Raw genomic sequence first — 27,387 nt, forward strand, 5'->3', positions numbered from 1 at the left:
ACCAGGATGGGGGCTCAGAGAGTGCCATACATACCAGGATGGGGGCTCAGAGAGTGCCATACATACCAGGATGGGGGCTCAAGGTGTGCCATGCATACCAGGATGGGGGCTCAGAGGGTGCCATGCATACCAGGATGGGGGCTCAGAGGGTGCCATGCATACCAGGATGGGGGCTCAGAAGGTGCCATACATACCAGGATGGGGGCTCAGAGGGTGCTATGCATACTAGGATGGGGGCTCAGAGGGTGCCGTGCATACCAGGATGGGGGCTAAGAAGGTGCCATACATACCAGGATGGGGGCTCAGAGGGTGCCATGCATACCAGGATGGGGGCTCAGAGGGTGCCATGCATACCAGGATGGGGGCTAAGAGGGTGCCATGCATACCAGGATGGGGGCTCAGAGGGTGCCATACATACGAGGATGGGGGCTCAGAGGGTGCCATGCATACCAGGACGGGGGCTCAGAAGGTGCCATGCATACCAGGATGGGGGCTCAGAGGGTGCAGTGCATATCAGGATGGGGGCTCAGAGGGTGCCATGCATACCAGGATGGGGGCTCAAGGGGTGCCATGCATACCAGGATGGGGGCTCAAGGGGAGCTATGCATACCAGGAGGGGGATAAAGGGGTGCCATGCATACCAAGATGGGGTATAAAGGGGTGCCATACATACCAGGATGGGGGCTCAAGGGGTGCCATGCATACCAGGATGGGGGCTCAGAGGGGTGCCATGCATACCAGGATGGGGGCTCAGAAGGTGCCATACATACCAGGATGGGGGCTCAGAAGGTGCCATACATACCAGGATGGGGGCTCAAGGGGTGCCATACATACCAGGATGGGGGCTCAGAAGGTGCCATGCATACCAGGATGGGGGCTCAGAAGGTACCATGCATACCAGGATGGGGGCTTAGAAGGTGCCATACATACCAGGATGGGGGCTCAGAGGGTGCCATGCATACCAGGATGGTGGATCAGAAGGTGCCATACATACCAGGATGGGGGCTCAGAGGGTGCCATGCATACCAGGATGGTGGATCAGAAGGTGCCATACATACCAGGATGGGGGCTCAGAGGGTGCCATGCATACCAGGATGGGGGCTCAGAGGGTGCCATGCATACCAGGATGGGGGCTAAGAGGGTGCCATGCATACCAGGATGGGGGCTCAGAGGGTGCCATACATACCAGGATGGGGGCTCAGAGGGTGCCATACATACCAGGATGGGGGCTCAGAGGGTGCCATGCATACCAGGATGGGGGCTCAGAAGGTGCCATACATACCAGGATGGGAGCTCAGAGGGTGCCATGCATACTAGGATGGGGGCTCAGAGGGTGCCATGCATACCAGGATGGGGGCTAAGAAGGTGCCATACATACCAGGATGGGGACTCAGAGGGTGCCATGCATACCAGGATGGGGACTCAGAGGGTGCCATGCATACCAGGATGGGGGCTCAGAGGGTGCCATACATACGAGGATGGGGCTCAGAGGGTGCCATGCATACCAAGACGGGGGCTCAGAAGGTGCCATGCATACCAGGATGGGGGCTCAGAGGGTGCAATGCATATCAGGATGGGGGCTCAGAGGGTGCCATGCATACCAGGATGGGGGCTCAAGGGGTGCCATGCATACCAGGATGGGGGCTCAAGGGGAGCCATGCATACCAAGATGGGGTATAAAGGGGTGCCATGCATACCAGGATGGGGGATAAAGGGGTGCTATGCATACCAGGATGAGGGCTCAGAAGGTGCCATACATACCAGGATGGGGGCTCAGAAGGTGCCATACATACCAGGATGGGGGCTCAAGGGGTGCCATACATACCAGGATGGGGGCTCAGAAGGTGCCATGCATACCAGGATGGGGGCTCAGAAGGTGCTATACATACCAGGATGGGGGCTCAGAGGGTGTCATGCATACCAGGATGGGGGCTCAGAAGGTGCCATACATACCAGGATGGGGGCTCAGAGGGTGCCATGCATACCAGGATGGGGGCTCAGAGGGTGCCATGCATACCAGGATGGGGGCTCAGAGGGTGCCATGCATACCAGGATGGGGGCTCAGAGGGTGCCATGCATACCAGGATGGGGGCTCAGAGGGTGCCATGCATACCAGGATGGGGGCTCAGAGAGTGCCATACATACCAGGATGGGGGCTCAGAGGGTGCCATGCATACCAGGATGGGGGCTCAGAGGGTGCAATGCATACCAGGATGGGGGCTCAGAGGGTACCATGCATACCAGGATGGGGGCTCAAGGGGTGCCATGCATACCAGGATGGGGGCTCAGAGGGTGCCATGCATACCAGCATGGGGGCTCAGAGGGTACCATGCATACCAGGATGGGGGCTCAGAGGGTGCCATGCATACCAGGATGGGAGCTCAGAGGGTGCCATGCATACCAGGATGGGGGCTCAGAGGGTGCCATGCATACCAGGATGGGGGCTAAGAGGGTGCCATGCATACCAGGATAGGGGCTCAGAGGGTGCCATACATACGAGGATGGGGGCTCAGAGGGTGCCATGCATACCAGGAAGGGGGCTCATAAGGTGCCATGCATACCAGGATGGGGGATCAGAGGGTGCAATGCATATTAGGATGGGGGCTCAGAGGGTGCCATGCATACCAGGATGGGGGCTCAAGGGGTGCCATGCATACCAGGGTGGGGGCTGAAGGGGTGCCATGCATACCAGGATGGGGGATAAAGGGGTGCCATGCATACCAGGATGGGGGATAAAGGGGTGCTATGCATACCAGGATGGGATGGGGGCCACTTATACCAGGAAGGAGGGGCCATACATACCAGGATGGAGGGTATTAACAGAATTGGGGGACATTACCCCAATACAAGAGTCAGCAGCAGACTCCCTCCCCTATAACAGGGCATCATAACATGTTTTGCTTACATTTTTTTTTCTTATTTTCCTCCTTTAAAACTTAGGTGCGTCTTATGGTCCGGTGCGTCATATAGTCCGAAAAATACGGTAATAAGATTCCCATACTAGACCACTGACTTTGCTTATTTCCAGAGACTTACCTTCACTGGATAAGACAAGAGTTTCACAAATCCAAAATCATCTCCTGTAGCTAAAGATTTTCTATCTTTGGTAAGAGAGGCAGCATTTACGTCAGTGACGTCACTGTGAGCAGGCCAGATCCCTTCACATGTGGGACCAAGGACGCAGGTCCAGGAGTGCCATTCTATCCGCTCCATCTGTGACAATGTACATTGCAAGTAACACTTTATCATTTCCAATAGAAGACAGAAAAATTCTACTTATGGAGAAATTATAGGTTTTATAAAAAAAAAAATGTTGCATCAAGGTTCTGGAGAAATGACATTGCACTACTAATGCTAAGATTAATTTGATTACTAATCCTATAATGATAATAATAATAATATTCATTAAAATGGGGTCAGTTGTTACCTCCGCAGATTTAATGACATATCTTTTTCCTCTTGGAGCTTCGAAAAATAATTGTTCTTTGGCACCTGTATTAACTTGCAGTAATTTACCTTTTATTAAAAGCAGAAAAGAACAAAACTGTCAATTAGAATATAAGAAGTCAAACATTGGTAGTGTTATATAGATCCTGCTCCTAAACCTGGAGGGATAGTTCACCTCTGGAGTCCTAAAGAACTAAAACCTATACTAGTTTTGTTAACCCCTTCCTGCCCAGGCCAATTTCCACACCATAACTTTTTTATTTTTCCGTCCAGATAGCCGTGTGCAGGCTTGTTTTTTGGGGGACGAGTTGTATTTTGAATTACACTATTTGTGTTATCATGTGATGCACTGGAAATAGGGAAAAAAAATTCAAAGTGCAGCGAAATTGTGAAACAAGTGCAATTCTACAATCGTTTTTTTTTTTTATTTACCATGTTCACCATACGGTAAAACTGACCTGGCAATATCATTCTCCAGGTCAGTATGATCATGCTGATTCCAACCATTAACATTAATTAAGTGGTAAAAAAGATATCAGAAATTTGAAGAAAAAAAATAAAATAAAATAATTTTCGCTTGTGTCGCCAGTGTCATAGACCCGTAAAGTTTTACATTTTTGGTCGATGGGCTGGGTGAGGCCTTATCTTTTGCGCCTTGAGCTGACGTTTTTATTGACACCATTTTGGGGTTGATACGATGTTTCCATCGCCTCTTATTGCATTAATCTGCAGTGCTACGGCAGCTGAAAAAAACTTAATTCTGCAGTTTCAATTATATTATTTTTCTTATTACACCATTTACCGATTGGGTTAATTAATTTAAATGAATTTATATTTTGATAGATCAGACTTATATGGACTCAACAATACCAAATATGTGTATTTTATTTTTAATTGGTGATTTGAACTTTTATACACTGCTTAAAAAATAAAGGGAACACTTAAAAAACAGAATATAACTCCAAGTAAATCAAACTTCTGTGAAATCAAACTGTCCACTTAGGAAGCAACACTGATTGACAATCAATTTCACATGCTGTTGTGCAAATGGAATAGACAATAGATGGAAATTATTGGCAATTATCAAGACACCCTCAATAAAGGAGTGGTTCTGCAGGTGGGGACCACAGACCACATCTCAGTACCAATGCTTTCTGGCTGATGTTTTGGTCACTTTTGAATGTTGGTTGTGCTTTCACACTTGTGGTAGCATGAGACGGACTCTACAACCCACAGAAGTTGCTCAGGTAGTGCAGCTCATCCAGGATGGCACATCAATGCGAGCTGTGGCAAGAAGGTTTGCTGTGTCTGTCAGCGTAGTGTCCAGAGGCTGGAGAAAGGCCAGTACACAAGGAGATGTGGAGGGTGCCGTAGGAGGGCAATAACCCAGCAGCATGGCCACTACCTCCGCCTTTGTGCAAGGAGGAACAGGAGGAGCACTGCCAGAGCCCTGCAAAATGACCTCCAGCAGGCCACAAATGTGCATGTGTCTTGCACAAATGGTTAGAAAACGACTCAATGAGGGTGGTATGAGGGGCCGACGTCCACACATGGGGATTGTGCTCACAGCTCAACACCGTGCAGGACGCTTGGCATTTGCCACAGAACACCAGGATTGGCAAAGTCACCATTGGTGCCCTGTGCTCTTCACAGATGAAAGCAGGTTCACACTGAGCACATGTGACAGACGTGACAGAGTCTGGAGACGCCGTGGAGAGCGATGTGCTGCCTGTAACATCCTTCAGCATGACCGGTTTGGCAGTGGGTCAGGAATGGTGTGAGGTGGCATTTCTTTGGAGGGCCGCACAGCCCTCCATGTGCTCGCCAGAGGTAGCCTGACTGCCATTAGGTACCGAGATGAGATCCTCAGACCCCTTGTGAGACCATATGCTGGTGCGGTTGGCCCTGGGTTCCTCCTAATGCAGGACAATGCCAGACCTCATGTGGCTGGAGTGTGTCAGCAGTTCCTGCAAGATGAATCCATTGAAGCTATGAACTGGCCCGCCCGTTCCCCCGACCTGAATCCGATTGAGCACATCTGGGACATCATGTCTCGCTCCATCCACCAACGTCACGTTGCACCACAGACTGTCCGGGAGTTGGCGGATGCTTTAGTCCAGGTCTGGGAGGAGATCCCACAGGAGACCATCCGCAACCTCATCAGGAGCATGCCCAGGCATTGTAGGGAGGTCATACAGGCACGTGGAGGCCACACACAATACTGAGCCTCATTTTGACTTGTTTTAAGGATATTACATCACAGTTGGATCACCCTGTAGTGTGTTTTTCCACTTTAATTTTGGGGGTGACTCCAAATCCAGACCTCCATTGGTTAATAAATTTGATTTCCATTGATGATTTTTGTGTGATTTTGTTGTCAGCACATTCAACTTTGTACAGAACAAAATATTCAATGAGAATATTTCATTCATTCAGATCTAGGATGTGTTATTTGAGTGTTCCCTTTATTTTTTTTGAGCAGTGAATATATTTTTTTTTCATAATTTTAAAAACTTTTTTTTTACTTTCTACTGTATTTATTAGTCCCCTTAGAGGACTTGAATCTGCGATCATCTGATTGCTTGTACTATACACAGCAATACTACCGTTCAAAGGAGAACCATCATGACAGGCACGGATGTCTTCAGCAGACCCAAGGCCGTCATGGCAAACCATTGGCACCTTGTAATTGTGTCATGGAAGCACGATGGGCACATAGAATTATGCACCCACATGCTAGAGAGCTGTAAATTTCGCTGTCAGATATCGACAGCGGCATTTAACAGGTTAACAGCCATGGGCAGAGCTCCGCTCAATCCGGCGCTGTTAGAGTCAGATGATGTCTGAATATCACAGCCATCGTCTGCCAGGAGAGATGCGGGCTCAGTTTGTCAGCCTGCATCAAAGTCAGGGAGCTGGCATAAGACGTAACTGCACATCACATATCAGTAAGGGGTTAAAGCTTATAGTGGAAAATTGGGATCCCCAAAGTTGTCCAGAACAAAGATATTTGTGTCTACAGAGTAGTAACACTCTTCGTTGAATTTTCCTAATTATCAAAAATCCCAGACGATAAATAAAGTCTGTCAGCACAAAATGACTGTACAAACCAAGCACAGGCGCTCAGTGCATCCTTGATTTGCATCTTCTCCGCCCTCATCCTTCACAGAAGACAGAAAAGGGCCTAGATAGATGGAAACAAGTAGGTGGGAAGGGACACTAAAATATTTAGGCATACCAAAGGTGCACCGTTTAAAGGAAGTTTGTCAGGATAAAATGACCTTTCAAACTGACCATAACTATTTATTTTTATTGACGTGATCACCTAATTTCGGAGGGACCAGCCAACCATCTAATTTATATGGGAGCCTCCCAATATTTAAAGTCCAATTGTGCAATTCTCATCTACCCTGACATCTGGGAAAATAAGATGGACTTCCACTGCACAATCCTTTTTTTTTCCCAGGGAAGATAAACTTATCCTAGTGATGTCTCAGAACGTTTTAAAACTAGAAAATCCAAGTTATACCATGAGAGTATATCATACTTCCATCCAATTGCAAACTGATTTTTAGTTTACTGAAATATAGGACAAAGGACAATCTAAAAAAAAGACTCATCAACATTTTCTATGTATTTTTTAAAGAATGTTTCAATGGCAGTGTTCATATTTTACCTCTAGAGTCCCAGTCAATGTGGGTTATGTAGCTGGACGCTCCTTTGCAGATACCAACCCTCTTGCTTGTCAGTACATTATAGAAATCAACAAAGTTATCATGTGAAGCCACTGCTAGATATTTTCCAGCATCTACAAAAGATAAAAATAGGACATAATAGTACACTATCTCCTGATGGCATAGACATTGTATTGCTACAGTGATAGGCGGCTCCAAAATCATCATTGATAAAACAGAAACCCTTTATTCCAGAGAAGCATATCTGCACTGCTCATGTAAAAATCACCCCACAACTACTGAAAAGCCATAAATCAGCCAGAGATGGACAGATACATGGTCACCACATCTACAGCAGACCATAAAATTATGCAGAAAAGAATAATTTTAGTTGGGAGTAAAACCACTAATGAAAAATCCAATTTTGCTAATTGTGCTATTTCTAAATACCAATATGTGGCTCATACAGGTGCATCTCAGAAAATTAGAATATCACCAAAAAGATAATTTATTTCAGTTCTTCAATACAAAAAGTGAAACTCCTATATTATATAGTCATTACCAGCAGAGTGATCTATTTCAAGTGTTTATTTCTGTTAATGTTGATGATTATGGCTTACAGCCAATGAAAACACAAAAGTTATTATCTCAGTAAATTAGAATACTTTATAACAGCTTGAAAAAGGTTTTCAAAACCCGAAATGTTGGCCTACTGAAATGTATGTTCAGTAAATGCACTCAATACTTGGTCGGGGCTCCTTTTGCATCAATTACTGCATCAATGCGGCGTGGCCTGGAGGCGATCAGCCTGTGGCACTGCTGAGGTGTTATGGAAGCCCAGGTTGCTTTGATAGCAGCCTTCAGCTCGTCTGCATTGTTGGGTCTGGTGTCTCTCATCTTCCTCTTGACAATACCCCATAGATTCTCTATGGGGTTAAGGTCAGGCGAGTTTGCTGGCCAATCAAGCACAGTGATACTGTTGTTTTTAAACCAGGTGTTGGTACTTTTGGCAGTGTGGACAGGTGCCAAGTCCTGCTGGAGAATGAAATTTCCATCTCCAAAAAGCTTGTCGGCAGAGGGAAGCATAAAGTGCTGTAAAATTTCTTGGTAGACAGCTGCGCTGACTTTGGTCTTGATAAAATACAGTGGACCTACACCAGCAGATGACATGGCTCCCCAAACCATCACTGATTGTGGAAACTTCACACTAGACCTCAAGCAGCTTGGATTGTGGCCTCTCCATTCTTCCTCCAGACTCTGGGACCTTGATTTCCAAATGAAATTTGGAACTCTGGGACCTTGTGAAGTGTGTCAATGACTGCCTTCTAGACATCTGTCAAGTCAGCAGTCTTCCCCATGATTGTGGCGCCTACTGAAACAGACTAAGGGACCTTTTTAAATGCTTAGGAAGCCTTTGCCTTTTTTCTTAATTATTTTAATTTACTGAGATAATGACTTTTGTGTTTTCATTGGCTGTAATCCATAATCATCAACATTAACAGAAATAAACACTTGAAATAGATCACTCTGTTTGTAATGAATCTATATAATATATGAGTTTCACTTTTTGCATTGAAGAACTAAAATAAATTAACTTTTTGATCATATTTTAATTTAGTGAGATGCACCTGTATATTCCTTATATAAGCAGATAATACATGTAATGTAACATTGTCTGGTTATCTCATTATTTTACTGCCATAATTAATAATAATAATAATTAATAGGAACTCCACCCAGAATACATAAAGTCTCCTTTACCAATTAATTAGAAGTGTAATCATCTGTCATTTTGATTAGGTTTCCATAAAGGGCACACTTTAATTCCTCCAATAAAATCCTTCCCCGCTTTTGTGTCCTCACATCAACATCATATTGCTGTAAACCATGGAAAAATGACTTTATAAATGTCCCACGTCAGTCTGATGAGTGAGTCTGGACCATCCTCAACGCCTCCTGGCAGCTTGATAATCCACCCCTTTGGCAGTGATTTTAGGGGTGAGCTGTGACCCTCACATTATCCCCTATAGGCTGGTGTATGGGAATTTCATACTATCGGGTTCAAGGCAGATGAATCCACTCAGCAATGGTGTAAGGTTTCCAGCTAGATGTAGATGGTGTAGGGGGAATCATCCAAATCAATCACTGCTAAAGGCAGAAAAAGTCGGTGCAGCTCACCCATCCTACTGCTCAGCAATGTTTTAAATAGTTCGGGACATGTATAAAGTCAATTTTTAAGCCACACAGGGTGGTGATATGAGGACAGACACAGGTAGCAAGAGGTTTAAGAGCTAACAAAGGAATGGCAGCAGTTTAGTACTGGGAAACCTTATAACTTGTTCCCCTTAAAGCAGGCGTGTCAAACTCAAGGCCGGTCCGCCACGTCATTTTATGTGGCCCGCGAGGTCTGGACACAGAAGGACCAACTCTCCACTTTCCCTATACGGAGAGCCGGTTGAAGAAGTGTGGAAGTGTGCACCAGAGCTCAAAATCTAAGATGGCACCCAACCCCTGCACTGGCGCCACCCTCTCTACTAAGTACTGGCTGCGTTCTACGTAGACACAGCGGGTGCCATCTTTCAAACCGAAAGAACGCAGTCAGCCAGCACAAAAAATGAGAGCTGAGAACGCAGTTAGTCAGCGCAAAAAATGAACGCTGAGAACGCAGTCAGCCAGCAAACCAGCCCTTTTGTGTGGTTCCATCTTTGAATCAGAGCAGACACAGCCAGTACCTGGAGTCCAAGATGGACTGCTCCCAATGCTGAGGTCTAGCACAGCTCATAGCCCTACTACCCAAAAACAGCTCTCTTAGCCCTTCTAGCCAGGGACAGCTCTCATATAGTGTCATGCCAGATGTGGGAAAGACTTAGAGCAACACAGAGGGAAGAAGGAAAGGGAGCCCAGACACTTGGGAAAAAGGGAAGTGGAGACCTCCTATTTATACACCCAAGCCAGAGAGCTAATTAGCCAGAAGGAGGTAGCCGCTGGGTCCTAAAGACAGCCTCTCACCTAAGAAGATGTCTGTAATGTCAAACGTAGAGATCTCCTGCAACCAACTGCAGGGCAACTGTCTGTCACCTCTGACACACCCGTGACAGTACCCCTCCCTCTACAAGTGGCCTCCGGACACTCAGGACAGGGTTTCTCAGGAAAAGAGGTGTGGAATGAGCGAACCAATATGGGAGCGTTCACCTCTGATGTTGAAACCCACATCCTCTCCTCTGGACCATAGCCTTTCCAGTGCACCAAGTATTGTAAATAACAACGTTGGAGGCGAGAATCTACAATCCTTGAAATCTGGAACTCCACATTACAATCAACCATTACTGGGGGCGGTGGTAGAGGTGAGGGCTCAAGAGGTTCCACATATTTTTTGAGTAAGGACCTGTGGCACACATTGTGGACCTTAAGGGCCTGAGGAATTTCAAGACGAAACGATGCTGGGTTAATGACGACGGTTATTTTATAGGGACCAATAAACCTAGGTCCCAGCTTCCAAGAAGGAACTTTCAATCTTATATTCCTGGTAGACAACCAAACAAAGTCATTCACATTCAGGTCCGGACCTGGCAAGCATTTTCTGTCAGCCATACGTTTATACCTGTCTCCCATGGTCTTCAGAACACCCTGCCATACCGAGGAGAGCGACGAAGCAAACCGCTCCTTCTCAGGAACTCCTGAAGCTCCTCCCCCACTAAAGGTACCAAACTGTGGGTGATAACCGTATGCACCGAAGAACGGTGACCTGCCAGTGGATTCTTGGCGATGATTATTAATGGCAAAATCAGCCAGCGATAAGTAGGATGCCCAATCCTCCTGATTTTCGGAGATGAAACCTCTGAGGTAGGTCTCCAATTTCTGATTGACACGCTCGATGTGACCATTCGACTGAGGGTGGAAGGCAGAGGAAAAGGACAGCTGCACCCCCAGTCGAGAACAGAATGCCTTCCAGAACTTGGAAACAAACTGGGTCCCCTGATCTGACTCCACATTGGAGGGAACCCCGTGAAGCTTCACGATCTCATTTATGAACACCTGAGCAAGTGTCTTGGCATTTGGAAGTGCAGGCAATGCGACAAAGTGAACCATTTTACTGAACCTATCTACTACCACCAAAACCACCGTTTTGACTGCAGAAACTGGTAGGTCAGTAATAAAATCCATGGACAAGTGAGTCCATGGCCTACTAGGGAACTAGGGATACGTAGCGGAAGAAGAGTACCAGACAGACGGGTATGCGAAACCTTAGAATGCGTGCAAATACTACAAGCAGCAATGTGTTCAATCACATCCCGATGCAGCCCTGGCCATCAAAAACGACGATAGAGTAGGTCTGCGGTTGCCTTACCACCTGGATGCCCAGAAAGCACAGAGTTATGATGTTCTTTAATTACTTTGCGGTGCACATCAGACGGTACAAATAACTTTCTTGAGGGGCAGGAGGCAGGGGCGTTCCCCTGTACGTCCAACACTTCACCCTCCAGTTCAGGATACAGTGCCGAAGTGACTACCCCTTTCTGTAATATAGGGGCAGGGTTCTCATGGTCACCACCACCAGGGAAGCTCCGGCACAAAGCATCAGCCTTGACATTTTTGACCCCTGGACGAAAAGTGACAACAAAATTGAACCTAGTAAAAAACAGGGACCACGTGGCTTGCCTAGAGTTGAGACGTTTAGCTGACTGGAGATATGACAGGTTCCAATGGTCAGTAATCACAGTAATAGGATTGACAGCCCCCTCCAACCAATGTCGCCATTCCTCGAACGCCAATTTGATCGCCAAAAGTTCCCTATTACCCACGTCATAATTTCTCTCAGCCGAAGACAATTTTTTAGAAAAGAAGGCGCATGGAATAGATGCCATTTACCAGGGGCGAACCCTGAGACAACACAGCCCCAACCCGACATCCGACGCATCAACCTCCACAATAAAGGGTTGAGAAACATCAGGTTAACTGAGTATAGGTGCAGTGGCAAAATTATTCTTTAAGGAAGAAAAAGCCTGGAGGGGAGCATCCGACCATTTGGAAAAATCAGACCCCTTCTTAGTCATGTCAGTAGGGGGTTTCACAGTAACAGTAATTTTGGATGAATTTCCTGTAAAAATTAGTAAAGCCCAGAAAACGTTGTAGAGCCTTCAGGTTCTCGGGACGTTCCCAGTCAAGGACTGCATGGATCTTCTCGGGATTCATCCAAAAACCCGTAGATGACAACAAGTACCCCAAAAGCTGCACCTCCTGAACAGTGAAAACACATTTTTCTAGTTTGGCATAAACTTTGCTATCCTTACCTCCCCACCAAATGATGGAAAATATGAAATGCTGGAATACCGCAGGTGCATTGGTCAAACCAAAAGGCATATCAAGACTCTCGAAATGTCCTTCCAGGGTATTGAACGCTGTTTTCCTTTTGTCCCCTTCTCTGATTCTAACCAGGTTGTAGGCTCCCCTTAAATCCAACTTGGAGAATATCTTAGCTCCCACAACCTGGCTGAACAAATCAGGAATTAGAGGAAGAGGGTGTGGATCACGGATGGTAATTTGATTTAATTCCTGAAAATCTAAACAGGGACGTAGACCGCCATCTTTTTTCTTCACAAAGAGGAACCTGCCGCCACGGGCAAAGATTAGGGTCTGATATGTCGCTTCTCCAGGCTTTCCGCAATGAAATCCTTCATGGCTTGTCTCTCAAGGCCAGAAAGATTATACAGTCTGGACTTCGGTAGTCTAGCTCCGGGGGTCAGATTAATAGCACAGTCATAAGCATGATAAGGAGGCAAATCCTGACACCCCCTCTCAGAAAAACGTCTTCAAAGCCAGACAGAAAAGCAGGTAAAATTTCCGTAGAGACAGTAGCAAGGGAAATATCTAAACACTTCTCGTGGCAGTAATCTCCCCATTCAATAATCTTCCCGGCATGCCTACCCACAAACGGATTATGTTTAACAAGCCAAGGTATACCCAAGACAATCGGTGTGGGAAGGGTTGTCCAGAACATAGCACGGGATTATTTCACAATGAACTGACCCCACCTCAGTTTTACATTATGTACAATCTGAGTAAATGCTTTCTGTGCAAGTGGCGCCGAGTCAATGGCAAAGATGGAAATAGGTTCAGCTAAAGCACAGCAAGCAAGACCATGAGTTTTCACAAACTCAGCATCAACCATGCTGACTCCAGCTCCCCGGCAACAAACACAGAAAATTTCTCGGTTTTGCTCTCTAACACCACCTCTGCTGTCAGGACAAAGCGGAAACCGCAGTTTGGCCACAAATCCACCCCTTATTTATCCAACTCCAGAATACCAAGAGTTAATCGAGTCTCCTTTTGTTTAGGAATTGAAGGACAGGTCCCAACAAAATGTCCCTTTTTCCCACAAAAAAAAATACGCCTTTTTTCTTGCGAATCTCTGGGAAGATGTATGATGTAGAGACACCCCCTAACTGCATGGGTTCCTCCACCTCCCCCAGTACTGGTTCACCCCCAGACCGCTCCGCTGGAAGAGGTACACAACCCCGACAAGAAGGCCCCGGAGAAGGTGGTCTCACCCATCTATCCTGAAGGCGTCTATCAAGACGTATCGCCAAAGACATGGCAGCCTCCAAGGACTGAGGTGTTTCATATACTGCCAAACCATCTTTCAACCTTTCAGTAAGCCCCTCCAAAATTGACTTCTAAGGGCTGAGTCATTCCAATTGAAATCCATTGACCATCTACGTAATTCAGAACTGTACGTTTCCACTGACCAATTCCCGTGCTGAAGGCGACGTAGCCTAGAGTCAGCCAAGGAGACTCGGTCAGGGTCATCATAGATGAGGACCAGAGCCCCAAAAAAAACCTCCACATACTGGAGACAAACCGAGTCCAGCGGTTAATAAAACGCCCACAACGGCGGATCTCCCTGCAGTAGAGAGATCACAATACCAACCCGTTGCTCCTCATTATTGGAGGAGTAAGGAAGAAGTTTGAAATACAATTTACAGGCCTCCTTAAATACAAAAAACTTGTCCCTACCTCCTGAAAACCTGTCCGGGAGGGCAACCTTGGGTTCGGGCTGGAGAGGCCTACCTGCAGAGACCCCCACATTGGCAACCTGTAACCGCTGATGCTGAACCTCACAGCGGAGGTCATTCACCTCCAGAGACAGACGGCGGAACTGCTCTGCAACTGAACCCATGCCAAGGGAGAAATGGAAAAAAAAAGGGTGCAAGCCCAAAAACACACAAAGAAAAAAAAAACAAAATGTTAGTTTCCTTTTTTTTTTCCTTTTCAAAAACGGCCAGCTACAATGTCATGCCAGGTGTGGGAAAGACAGAGAGAAGAGGGAAAGGGAGCCTAGACACTAGGGAAAGGGGGGAAGTGGAGACCTCCTAGTCTGGTCTAGTGTCACTCTGTCTCAACTATCGTCCCTATATTGCCTCTTCAGCAATCGCCGCATGCGTGCCTCGCCCTGTCTTTTCCTGACATATGGTTAAGGCTAGGGATGGGAGGAGATGAGCACTAGTCGATCTCCACTAAACTCTATAAACAACAAGGATAGACAAAACAGGGGGAAATTGCTTAGCTTTAGACGACTCCAAAGGTGCATATTGCCTCAAGCTCCAGAGAAGACGAAGTACTGCTCTTGCTCAGCCTCACAAGTAGAAATGAATATAGACGGCACCTCCCTCTCAGACACACCAGGTATTTATACACCCAAGCCAGAGAGCTAATTAGCCAGAGGGAGGTAGCCGCTGGGTCCTAAAGACAGCCTCTCATCTAATAAGATGTCTGTAATGCGAAACGTAGAGATCTCCTGCAACCAACTGCAGGGAGACTGTCTGTCACCTCTGACACACCCGTGACATATAGAGAGCATTGCAGTCCATGATTGTACCATCTGCATGAGCCCTTCCAATTACAAGTGGCCCTTTGAAGGCAAACATAATGTGGATGTGGCCCTCGGTGAAAAGGAGTTTCACACCCTTGCCGTAAAGGGAACCTGACAGCAGACGCATGCTGCCTGAAAGCACGGGCATTATGACAGCGCTGTAAGTTTCACTCTCACAAGCTGGAGCATTTCAGGGAAAACACACTTTGAGAAGCCATTCTGGGGTATCTTGATTGAGTTGTCCAAAGCCGGTTCTCCATGGTTTCTGTCTTTCTCGACCACCGCACTGACAGGTGTGTGTATAGGGAGAACTGTCAGTCTAAGCACTCGTGCAGACGACCGTATTAACGGTCCGAGTATGATCCGACATAACATCGGACCCCACCAATTCTAATATATGGGGCTGTGCACATGTCCAACTTTTTCCTCGGACAGAGCCTGTCAGAGGAAATAAATTGCAGTATGCACGATTTGCATCTGATATTCAGATCGCACTTGGCCATGCAAGCAATGAGCCCATGGAAAACATCGGACTGAACTCGGATTACATCTGAGTGCATTCTGATTTTCACGGACTGACAGAATGGAGAAGATGGAAACATTTTTTTTGCCATTTTCCCCACATCCGAGGAAATCGGATCACACTGTGATCAGATTGTGATTAGCATAATTGGCCCTAGCCTAAGTGGGAGAAGCCGCCACGGACCTGCCTCAGAGTAGTTATCTGAGAGATCCCAGGCTGGATTTTCAACAATGTTTTCTGTGAAACTCCACAACATTTCAAGGTAACACATACACAAGTGCAATAATGGAGTCTGTGTCTGATTCACGCTGCCCGCGGCTCGGACTGCTTGAATCTGCTGACAGATTCCCTTTAATATTCTGTTTTCCTATACATAATCTTACCAAACAGCTAATGTATAAGGACAAATATAAGTAGTGGTAATAGTGCAGCGACATGCAGAAAGAATCTTTTATGTTAAAAAGAATATAATAAAAAAATATCAAAAGGAAACATCCAAATATCCAAGTATTAAGAACAAAAACTATAGCGCTAGATGGGCTCATACCTGGTGAAAATTTAATATCTGATATCATTTCCTTCCTATGGTGAAAGGACACCATGTCTTCAAGGGTATCAGCATTTACCACTATGAAGCTGCCATCATTCAGGCCTACAGCTAAGGCTTTCCCGTCTGGAGAAAAGGCACAGCATCGTCCACCTGAAACACCAACAGGTAACACGCACTGGTTAGTGGGGAGCACACTCTGGACACTTGAAAAAAGCCTTAATTTTGACTTTAAGTGAAAAAAAGGTCATTCTTTTCTGCTTCTAGGAGTTATACACATCACTATGTAATAAAAGCATCGTTGCTGGTTCATGCAAAAATTAATCAGCAAACTTTGGTCTATTGTGCCATACACAGTAGACCAACATTAGCCGATCTCACTGCTTCCTCCTAGTGCACTGACACCCCCCCCCAGTGCACTAACACGCCCCCAGTGCACTGGCACGCCTTAAGTGCACTGAAACGCCCCCCGTACACTACCACGCCCCCAGTGCACTAACACCCCCCCCAGTGCACTGACACGCCCCCAGTGGACTGACACGCCCCCAGTGGACTAACATGCCACCAGTGCACTAACAAGCCCCCAGTGCACTAACTCCCTCCCCAGTGCACTGACACGCCCCCAGTGCACTTCCAGCCTGATTTGCCTATGGCTTCTATACTAGATTACTCATGACTGGCACATCCGATCTTTACAGAAAAGGTATTATTTTGTATTGGAGGACATGTAACAACATGCTTACAGGTTCCCTTAATTCCATGAAAATAACTGTCTGTTTTCTTGTGCACAATGTTAACTGAAGAGTAAACCAGCTGCTTTTAACAAACACATGGAAATCCGCTTTTTTAATAGCATAGTCCAGAGTCTAAAGTAAAACTCTAAGATCTGTGTCTAAAAGGGTTATATGTATGTCATACAATAAATGTTTTCTGAATAGCTAAGTATTTGGATTTTTTGCAGCCGATACTCACCCTTTTTCAGCTTCCGCACAGCCAGCATGCGGTGATGGGAGGAGAGTTCCCAGATCCGGAGTGTTTTGTCATCACTCACTGTGGCACTTATAGGCTGCTGTGGATGGGTTGCCAGACCCCAGACTTCACCTTCCATATGACCCTGTCACAAATAATAAATTCCATGAGAAACAACGCTGCTTTCTGATGGAGAAAACTCGTCTGTGGATGGTCCCGTAGTGGAGCTGATCGGCTAGCAATCATTTCTCTATTAGGTAGTTAAGTTATGCTTTTCCAACAATATGGCAACTACAGTATAACTATAATGAATGTATTGGCATATATCATTACATAACATTAGAACAAATAAGATAAAAGTTTATATACACAATATATTAAAAAAAAACATATGCAAATAAAATAATAATACTCCAAGATAGAACAACGGAAAGTAGTAAGAAAGAAGAAAAAAAGAGAAGAGGAAAATAAAGGAAACAAAGGGGACAGCGGTGCTAGGTTCCTTCTTAGAAAGTCAGTCAATATATAAATATTCAATATATAAATTATGCCTCGGGGATGTGTAACCAGACTACACACAAGTGCAAATCTTGCACCTGGTTAGATTTAAACCCAGGACTCCAGAGCTGTAAGGAAGCTGAGATGATCACTATGCTGCCCACAAGCATAACAGTCTAATAGATCTGGCGAGCCTTAAAGAGGACCTGTCACCCATCAAAAGTGTCCAGTTTTTGCTCTTAATTTATTCCAGCAGCTCCCTTGAGTATTCAGGCTTTTTTTTTTTTTTTTTTTTTTTAAATCCACTACTTGGTTCCATAGATATGGGCTTTTTTATTTAGTGCTAATTTTTATGAACTTTACAAAGGGGGGCGTTGCTAACAGGGTAATAATGCAAAGCAGCCTAAAGACCTACCCCCAGGAAATCATGTAAACCACATCCCTTTGGTAAACATCATAAAAATTAGCACAAAATAAAAAGGCCCATATCTCTGGAACTGTACGATGGAACGGAATACTCAGGGGAGTAGTGGGAATCAAATAAAAGCAAAAAGTTGCCACTTTTGACCTGGTGACAGGTCCTTTTTAAGTACTTTAGGAAAACTCATAGACTTTAAATGTTTGGGAAGTCCCCATTCTACTATGCAGTAACGTTCTAAAACGCCACTGCACTGTACAGCAGCAGTACGACATTGTGCAACTAGAAGGGTGAGGAGCCAGCTGTCAGACACAGCCAGACTCCCTACAGAGAAGCAAAACATGATTTATTATCATGTCTACCTTCTTGATCACTATATACACAGCAGTGAACAAGTGGTGTTGTTATAATTGCGCTCAAAAACTCACACATGTAACAGAAGAAGGAGAAAACTACCAAAGAGAGAAGCCGCACCTGTACCCAACTGGTCCCTGTACAGACTAGAAAAGGCCATAACCGCACAACTAAATACACCTCCTTGGACCTGGCTCCCTAGAAGGCCGTTGAGGGGTTTCTCGTACCACCTGAGGAATCAGAGTGGAGGCTTCAACACAAATCCAAGCATGCAGGGAAACATGAGAACCCAGGGTAAGAAAATAAAACACATTCACAAAGGATAGACAGGGAAATAGGGAGAACCAAAGAAACATTATAAGTGAAACCTACCCAACTCCCAAATGTGGAAAAGAAGGGAAAGGTGCTGGGGAGAAAAACGCACAGATTCGCAGCAGGAAAAACAACTGGAGCTTACCGGGCAAGGTAAACCCCTAGCTGAAAAGCTGGATCTCCAAACACCAATCTACATGGAAGTATAGCCAGCAAGTGAGTTAAGTGAAAGGTAAACATATAATGCCCATCCCAAAATGTGATAGGACAGAGCCAAAATGGAAAACAACTGGAGAGAAGCCAACCAAGAAAGAGAAACCAAGACAAAATAAACCATCAGCATTTGGACAGAGACAAAAAGGACTGTAGCCCAGCAGGGAGGGAAACCGGCCAGCAAAAGGTAACTGGATCAAATCCCGAAACCGAGCCATGACAGGTGTATACAGCTTAGGAAGCACTGACCGTGCTTCCTCCTCCGGGCCCCAGTGCTCATGTGATTTCTGGATGTAGAGAGAGAGCTGAAGCTGATGGGACCTAGGGAAAACAGTCAGCTCTGCTGTGCAGAGAAGAGACTATTTCTCCCCTGTAACTAGACCAGACCCAGTTACAGGGGAATAAAACAAAATTATTAATGTGTTCAAAAGGGCATGCTCACATGACATATTTTTCTTGGCGAAAACTACTCCAGGAAAAGCAGGCGTTTTTGTGGCATTTTTGTTCCTGAATCGTCTTGTTCCATGTTTTTCCACAATTTCCTGAAGCAGTTTCTAAACATTTTTTCTTGCGGTGTAGCTTTATTTAGGGCGTCGTTTAAATCCATTAAGCAATGAATAAAAAATGAGTGTTTTTTTAGATTAAAATGCTCACAAAAGGCTCTAAGAGATGCCAAGTCGTCTTTTTAGCCTTTCCAGTGACATGTATTTCAAATATGGCTTGTAGTCTGCAATTTTTTGTACTTGAAGCAGTTAAAAAACTCTCAAAACCTGAACATATGAGCAGCAAGTCATTTTTACATAGAAATAAATATGTTCATTCTTTTGAACATTTTATGAGCACCTTTTCAGGCAGTTTTCAGAGCGTATCTGCCCCAAATCTGCTTGAAAAAAACATCATATGAACATACTGAGTGTCAGTGGTCATCATGTGATCACTCAAGCAAGCTGCAAACTTTTCGTCCTCTGTGCGCCGGACATAGTGCAGCCAGAGGAGCAGAGGTAGATCTTTCACCCGACTCCGGGTCACCGAATCCTCTGGAGGTCCTGACCGAGCCAGTTTGTTTTCGACTGTATCTGCATCCGAAGGATACAGATACTATTGAAATTGTGTTGGGGGGGTGTAGTGGTCTGATACTGTTTAACATTGTGCCCCCCTGTCTCAAGGGACCCATAGCAGCTTTGTGGGTTGCCACTATGGACAGTACGCCCCAGCTTTTGGTCAAATGACAACCATTTTCTCTTCTGCTTCTCTCAATACAGCAATTTTTTGCTTTTCCTAAATTTAGTGTATATATATATATATATATATTTTTTATACTGGTTTCCCATGAGATAATAGGTCTTCTTTAACCCCTTATCAACATATGACCAGCTCACTGCCTCTGAGCCCGCATCTTTCCTGGCAGATGATGGCTAGTGTTGAGCCACCCCCATAGTGTTCGGGTTCGGTTCGTCGAACACCGGTATGTTCACCGAACTGTTCGTCGAAAAACCAATGGCAGGCAAACAAAAACAGAAACACATAGAAAACACATAGAAAACACCTTCAAAAGGTGTCCAAAAGCTGACAAACTGCTCAGAAAACACAACTAACACATGAAAAAGTGACAAGTACATACAGTCATGCGAAAAGAAAAGAGGTGGAGGAGTAAAAGGAGGAGGAGACACAGATATAGGCATGTCATGCCCTTCTAAAATCAAGAAAGGCTGGAGTAAAAATCTAAAATCAGCCTACCAACACCCAGACGTCGTGACAAGAAAATTAAAAAAAGAAATATCTTTAGGTTGAATGGCGGTTCCATTCAGAACACTTTCCTTACAAGACATAGTGGTATCCCCATTGGGAGTCGTGCCAAAAACGGAACCCAATACATTCGGACTAATCCACCATTTGTCATATCCAAGGGGCAGGTCAGTAAACGACAACATCGACGTGGAACCAAGTACAGTAGTATATACTGTACATCCTTTGACAAGGCAATCAGGCGGGTCAAGAAGTTGGGAAGGGGCACCCTAATGGCCAAAACAGACATTGAGGGGGAGCTCCGGTTACTTACTACCTGTGCCTCCGAATAGTGTCCGCCTATTGGGCTGCTTCTGGGAAGGAGCATATTATCTAGATCGCTGTTTGTCCATGGGGTGCTCCAGATCCTGCTCACTATTTGAGGCATTTAGTTGCTTCCTCGAATGGGTCGTCATGGACGTTTCTAAGGGGGCACATATTATCCATTACCTTGACGACTTCTTATGCCTGGGCCCAAAAGATTCGCCACAGTGTGAATACATGCGGTAGTCCACCTGTGAGAAGGAAAGAGCTGGAGGGAGAGCGGACACCACAGAGCCGAGGAGTTAGATGGAGAACGGAAGAAGGAAAGAGGGCGAGGGAGGTAAGGGAGTACGGTGGAAGGCCGACCTAAGGTCCTCCACGTTCCTGCTGGACGGGGAACAGCCCTGGGAAGAAAAGCCGCTTGCGCATCCCTTCGAGGTTACGGGAGCGAGCGGGCAGAGGGACTACGCTGGAGTGCGAAGCCGACACGGCCAGGCCGTTCCTGCCCGTGCGACCTCCGTGTCGCCGGGTTTGTGCCAGACCCGCTGTGGACCCTGACGGCCAGCCCCCCTCTCCCAATACTGGTGCCTGTCCGCTGGTGGGTCGAGACCACCCCGCGGTGGAGGCAGGTCTGTAATTTGAATGAGTACACTTTAAATCCTTTTACAAGGATCTATTGGAGGGCAAGTCTGGTGCCAGCAGCCGCGGTAATTCCAGCTCCAGTAGCGTCCACTAAAGCTGCTGCAGTTAAAAAGCTTTTATAAGGATAGAGCTTGTCGGTCCGCCACAAGGTGTGCTACCGCCAGTACCAGCCCCCTTGCCTTGGGGCGCCACCCCGATGCTCTTCACTGAGTGTTTCGGGGGGCCCGAAGCATTTCCTTTGAAAAAATTAAGTGTCCAAACCACAGGTGGTGTAGCTTGCTTAACAGCTAGGCTACTCCACTGAATAGCAGACACTGCTACTAAGCCCAAAGTATTGCCTGTGCTAGATGCAGTTAAAAATTTGTAATTAGATCTACTGGCAGTGTAGCTTGCAAAACAGGTGGGCTACTCCGCTGACTAGCAGACACTGCTACTAGGCCCAAAGTATTGCCTGGGCTAGATGCAGTTAAAAATTTGTAATTAGATCTACAGGCGGTTTAGCTTGCAAAACAGCTGGGCTACTCCGCTGACTAGCAGACACTGTTACTAGGCCCAAAGTATTGCCTGGGCTAGATGCAGTTAAAAATTGTTATTAGATACAAAGGCGGTGTAGCTTGCTTCAGATGGGCTACTCCGCTGACTACGAGACACTGCTACTAGCCCAAAATGATTGGCTGGGTTAGATGCAGTTAAAAATTGTTATTAGATACAAAGGCGGTGTAGCTTGCTTCAGATGGGCTACTCCGATGCAGTAAAAAATTGTTATTAGATACACAGGCGGTGTAGCTTGCTTCACAGCTGGGCTACTACGCTGACTAGCAGACACTGAAGCTTTGGAGTAGACCTCTGATTCTCAGGCTATAGTATGAGTAAAAAACAGCTCTTCAGACTCAACCATCTCCCCAGGATGACACAGGGGTAGAAAAGTCCCTGCGGATCCATGATTTGTTCATCTTTATGAACGTGAGTCTGTCTACATTGTCAGTGGACAGCCGCGTGCGCTTATCTGTCAGCACACCACCAGCAGCGCTGAACACACGTTCAGAGAGAACGCTGGCTGCGGGGCACGACAAGATCTCCAAGGCGTGAGTGGCGAGCTCAGGCCATTTTTCCAGATTGGAAGCCCAAAATGAGCAAGGGTCCAGTGACACAGTCATGGCTTCGATGTTCACTTGGAGATACTCCTGTACCATCCTCTCTAGGCGTTGACTATGTGTCAGACTTCTTGTCTCCTGTGGCCTTGCAAAGGATGGTCTAAAAAACTGGTGAAACAATTCCACAAAATTGCTGTTACCAGCAGATACGGTGTTATTGTTACGGTTTGAGTGATGAAGACTCAACAGTTCCACGGTTGGCAAGTTGGAACTGTGAGATTCACTACATGCACCACTGGTGTTTTGTGGAAAAGCACATGTAAGATTTTGTAACAGCCTCTGCAGATACTCCTGCATGCGTGAATCCTTTTCTATGGCAGGAATTATTTCGGCAAATTTACTTTTGTACCGGGGATCTAAGAGTGTGGCAACCCAGTAGTCGGGATTACTTCGAATTCTGACAATCCGAGGGAGTGGGCTAAAAATTGCTGGACAACCAGGTTCAATACGTGAGTCATACAAGGCACGTGTGTGACAATGCCCCGGCGAAGGGCCGCACCCAGGTTTGCAGCATTGTCGCACACAGCCTTCCCTAGCTGCAGGTTCAGTGGAGACAACCATTCATGAAACTGGGTCTCCAGAGCTGACCACAACTCCTCAGCTGTGTGACTCACATTTCCCAGACATTTCAAAGTAAACACCGCCTGATGCCGTTGAGCCCTGCTGCCAGCATAGTAAGGAGGTGTGCAGGATTCCTTCTGCGCAGTTAGAACGCGGGTGGCATTACCAGACAGGCTATGGGTGCAGGTGGAGGACCGAGAGGAGGTTGAGGAGGCAGAAGCAGTGGAGGAACTTCTAGATAAAGAGGATTGACGCACAACTCGTGGGGACGGCAGGCAAGACTTGGACAGCAGCCCCTTGTCCTGCTGTCACCATAGTTACCCAGTGCCCAGTCAGCGACATGTAAACCCCCTGTCCATGCCTACTCGTCCAAGTGTCTGTGGTGAAATGCACCCTGTCACACACAGAGTTTCTCAAGGAAGCGGTGATGTTGTGTGCGACATGCTGGTGTAGCGCAGGCACACCTTTCTTTGAGAAGTAGGGCGACTGGGCATCTGGTACTGGGGCACTGCGACGGACATAAGGTCTCGAAAATCCTCTGTGTCCACCAGGCAGAAAGGCAGCATTTCTGTAGCCAACAGCTTGCAGATGGTGAAATTCAACCTCTTAGCTTTGTCATGGCTAGGAGGAAATGGTCTGTTACTTGTCCACATCTGAGGGACCGAGGGCTGGCTATTGTGCTTAGACGGGGTTGAGTAGGGTGTCCCCATCAAACTGCCGTCTGTGAGGAAGATGCAGGCGGACATGTTATGTTGCCTTGATCCAAAGGTGGTGCTCTCGATGTCGGAGAGAACTCAACACCAGCAGGTGTTTCCACTTCCAAATGAACTGACGACCTGACAATCACACTGGCTGTTGCGGGTAAAGAGGTGGCAGGTCTGCGTCCCAAAACAGGTGTGACTGCTGTCCCCCCAGTCACAGAGGATGAAGAGGCCGCGGATGCACAAGATGGGGCAGACGGTGGTTGGCCCGGCCCGCTAGGCCGCATTGTAGCACAGTGAGCTTCCCACTGCAACTTATGCTTCATATCCATGTGACGGTTCATGCATGAAGTACTCAAACTATGTACTTTTTGGCCTCTACTTAGGTTTTGGTGACAAATGTTACAGATAACATGAGTTGGGTCATCCTTATCGATCTCAAAAAATGCCCAGGCTATGCAAGGCTTAGAGCCCATGCGATCTGAAGAGCCACCACGACTTGTGGTCAGAGGCAGAGTTGTGGTTGAGGATGCAGTTGTTGACGTGCTTCCAGTACTCCGTCTCTGTCCAGGAAGGCGCAACCTAACCTCATTGTCAATAGCATCCTCCTTCACCTCCTCTGCTGACCTCATCGACTGGCTGACTGTGGGTTGACAGTAAGTGGGATCTCCAACCTCGTCATCATCACCCTGTGTGTTCTCACACCCATCGTCCTCAGAGCCAACCTCTTCCTGCCCTGACCGAAAAGTCAAGTTGTCGCTCCAATCAGGTATCTGAGTCTCATCATCGTCTTCCTCATTGTCTCCACCAACAGGAGTTACAGTTTGGGAACGAGGGTCTACATTATGCTCAGAACCTTCTTCATCTGGGCCTGGATCCGACTCATAAACAGTCTGGGCATCAGTGCAGATCATTTCCTCGTCTGGATTCACAGAAGCTGTGGAGCAGACCTCTGATTCCCAGGCTATAGTATGAGTAAACAGCTCTGCAGACTCAACCATCTGTGTTACCCCATACTCAGACGGGCAGCTGGAGACTTGGGAGCTGTGAGGAAGCAAGTGCGATTGGGGTGACACCTCTGAGGACTTAAGTATTTGTGATGTTGAAGTTGAGGTGGAGGAGAGCCAACTTGAAGGAGCACTTGATACCCCGTTTTTGGCACGACTCCCAACGGGGATACCACTATGTCTTGTAAGGAAAGTGTTCTGAATGGAACCGCCATTCAACCTAAAGATATTTCTTTTTTTAATTTTCTTGTCACGACTAGTGTTGAGCCACCCCCGTAGTGTTCGAGTTCGGTTCGGTTCGTCGAACACCCGTGTGTTCGCCGAACTGTTCGTCGAACTGTTCGTCGAACACCTTCGAACACCGTTAAAACCAATGGCAGGCAAACAAAAACACATAGAAACACATAGAAAACACCTTCAAAGGTGTCCAAAAGCTGACAAACTGCTCAGAAGACACAACTAACACATGGAAAAGTGACAAGTACATATAGTCATGCGAAAAGAAAAGAGGTGGAGGAGTAAAAGGAGGGGGAGACACAGATATAGGCATGTCATGCCCTTCTAAAATCCAAAAAGTGAGAAGCCGAGACGGCCAGTCCGCTCCTGCCCGTGCCACCTCCGTGTCGCCGGGTTTGTGCCAGAGCCGCGGTGAACCCTGACAGCCAGCCCCCCTCTCCCAATACTGGTGCCTGTCCGCTGGTGGGTCGAGAGAGCCCCCCTGTGGTGGAGGCAGCTCTAAGCTTTTTAATTTAAATTGTCCCTCTAATTTGAATGAATACACTTTAAATCCATTTACAAGGATCTATTGGAGGGCAAGTCTCATGCCAGCAGCCGCGTAATTCCAGCTCCAGTAGCGTCCACTAAAGCTGCTGCAGTTAAAAAGCTTTTATAAGGATCGAGCTCGGCTGTCCACCGCAAGGCATCCTAGTGCCAGTCCCAGCCCCTATGCCTTGGGGTGCCTCCTGATGCTCTTCACTAAGTATCCCGTGGTCCCGAAGCATTTCCTTTGAAAAAATTAAGTGTCCAAACTACAGGTGGTGTAGCTTGCTTAACAGCCGGGATAATCCGCTGACTAGCAGACACTGCTACTAGGCACAAAGTATTTCCTGGGCTAGATGCAGTTAAAAATTTGTAAGTAGATACTCTCGTTGGATGCTGAGAAAGCATTCCATAGAGTCTCCTGGCACGCCATATATGATTCTCTTAAAAAGCTTGGGGTAGGGGTCTAGGGGACCCTTTTATAGCCAAAATCACGGCCCTGTATCACAATACGTCACCTAGGCTGAAGATAAATGGAACTGTAGCACCGAGGGCTCGGTTGCTACAGACGTATTGCACCTCACCCAGAGGTGTGATATCTCACTCTCAGATAAGGATGGAGTGTGGATCAGGACCCGACACCTGCATGCATTACACCACATTGCCGTGGGGCAGGGCGACCAATATGCCCCTGAGATGGGCACGACAGTCCCTGTCCCTGGCTGGAGTGGGGGGAGGGAACACTGAGGAAGGGGAACCCTGCAGTGCAGGAGCAGGGAGGAAGCAGTTCCTGGGTGCATTGAGAAGGGAGTATAAAAGGTGGGCACCATCTTAGTTCAGTGCAGAGAAGTCTGAGCAGAAGTGGCAGGGAGCAGGGGCTCTGCATGAGCTCTGCTCCGGAGGCGGGCCTAGTAACAGAGGCCCAGGCCTGCAAGAGGGAGAAGGAAGGAAGAGGAGCGGAGAAGGCTCCAGGAACGAGGAATGAAGGGATCCCAGGGGTGCGGACGGGCGAGTCGCCACCGCACGCCCGAATCCACCTGCGTGGAGGGGTCAGGCCAAAGGGGGAGACCGGTCCCCGAACTAGTGGAGGCAGGAAACGACCCTCAGCTAGAAACCGGAGGCTCTGACATTTTATGTGGCGCAGCCCCTTGCTCCACCCGCTAGGAAGGCACCACATAGGGTCAGGGAAACTGGCGCCAAGTTTACCAAGAGGAGGCCCGAGGCAGCCGGACAGAAGTGTTAGTAAGAAAGGCCAGACAAAGGACACACAAAGGGGGTCCTGTGAAGCGCTCCAAAGTTATCTGGGAGTTGTCTGAGCCCCTCACCTGGTGAGCACAGTACGACGTGGGCAGCCGTTACCTGCAGACGTGGTCTGGATAATAAGAACTGTGAGTAAAGGCCCTGAACTGCATCACTGACTCCGTGTCGTTACTGCTGCTGCCCTGCACCATCACCCCCATCCTCCGCATACACTGCCCTGAGGCTATACTCCTCCCGTGGGGAGTTATGCTACGCTCTGCTGCACCCACAACACCAGCCTCAGCGGTCTGCCCTGTAGCGGCGGTTCACTCTGACCGCAATCCACGGGTGGCGTAGTCGGACATTTAAACATCAAAACCACATAAATAGTTCCGCCACTGGTTTGACCGCCCTGAGCCACGGAACCGGATCGCCGCCACGAAGACTACA

At 47.1% G+C, this 27,387-nt stretch overlaps 1 protein-coding gene across 3 annotated transcripts in view; it reads right to left on the reverse strand.

The window, feature by feature from the left end:
• Positions 1–27,387, reverse strand: part of EML6 (EMAP like 6) — a 279,209-nt gene that overhangs the window by 51,689 nt on the left and 200,133 nt on the right. For all 3 annotated transcript variants that reach the window (XM_073672290.1, XM_073672289.1, XM_073672288.1), the window contains exons 21-25: positions 17,034–17,175; positions 16,062–16,214; positions 7,124–7,255; positions 3,428–3,516; positions 3,037–3,213 (exon numbers count right to left, since the gene is read on the reverse strand). In XM_073672290.1, the coding sequence (XP_073528391.1) occupies positions 3,037–3,213; positions 3,428–3,516; positions 7,124–7,255; positions 16,062–16,214; positions 17,034–17,175 (693 nt within the window). The remainder of the gene's footprint in view (positions 1–3,036; positions 3,214–3,427; positions 3,517–7,123; positions 7,256–16,061; positions 16,215–17,033; positions 17,176–27,387) is intronic.

This window comes from Phyllobates terribilis, unplaced genomic scaffold (assembly GCF_046119375.1).
Source record: "Phyllobates terribilis strain yellow unplaced genomic scaffold, ASM4611937v1 Scaffold_3__8_contigs__length_932513732, whole genome shotgun sequence".
Taxonomy (NCBI): domain Eukaryota; kingdom Metazoa; phylum Chordata; class Amphibia; order Anura; family Dendrobatidae; genus Phyllobates; species Phyllobates terribilis.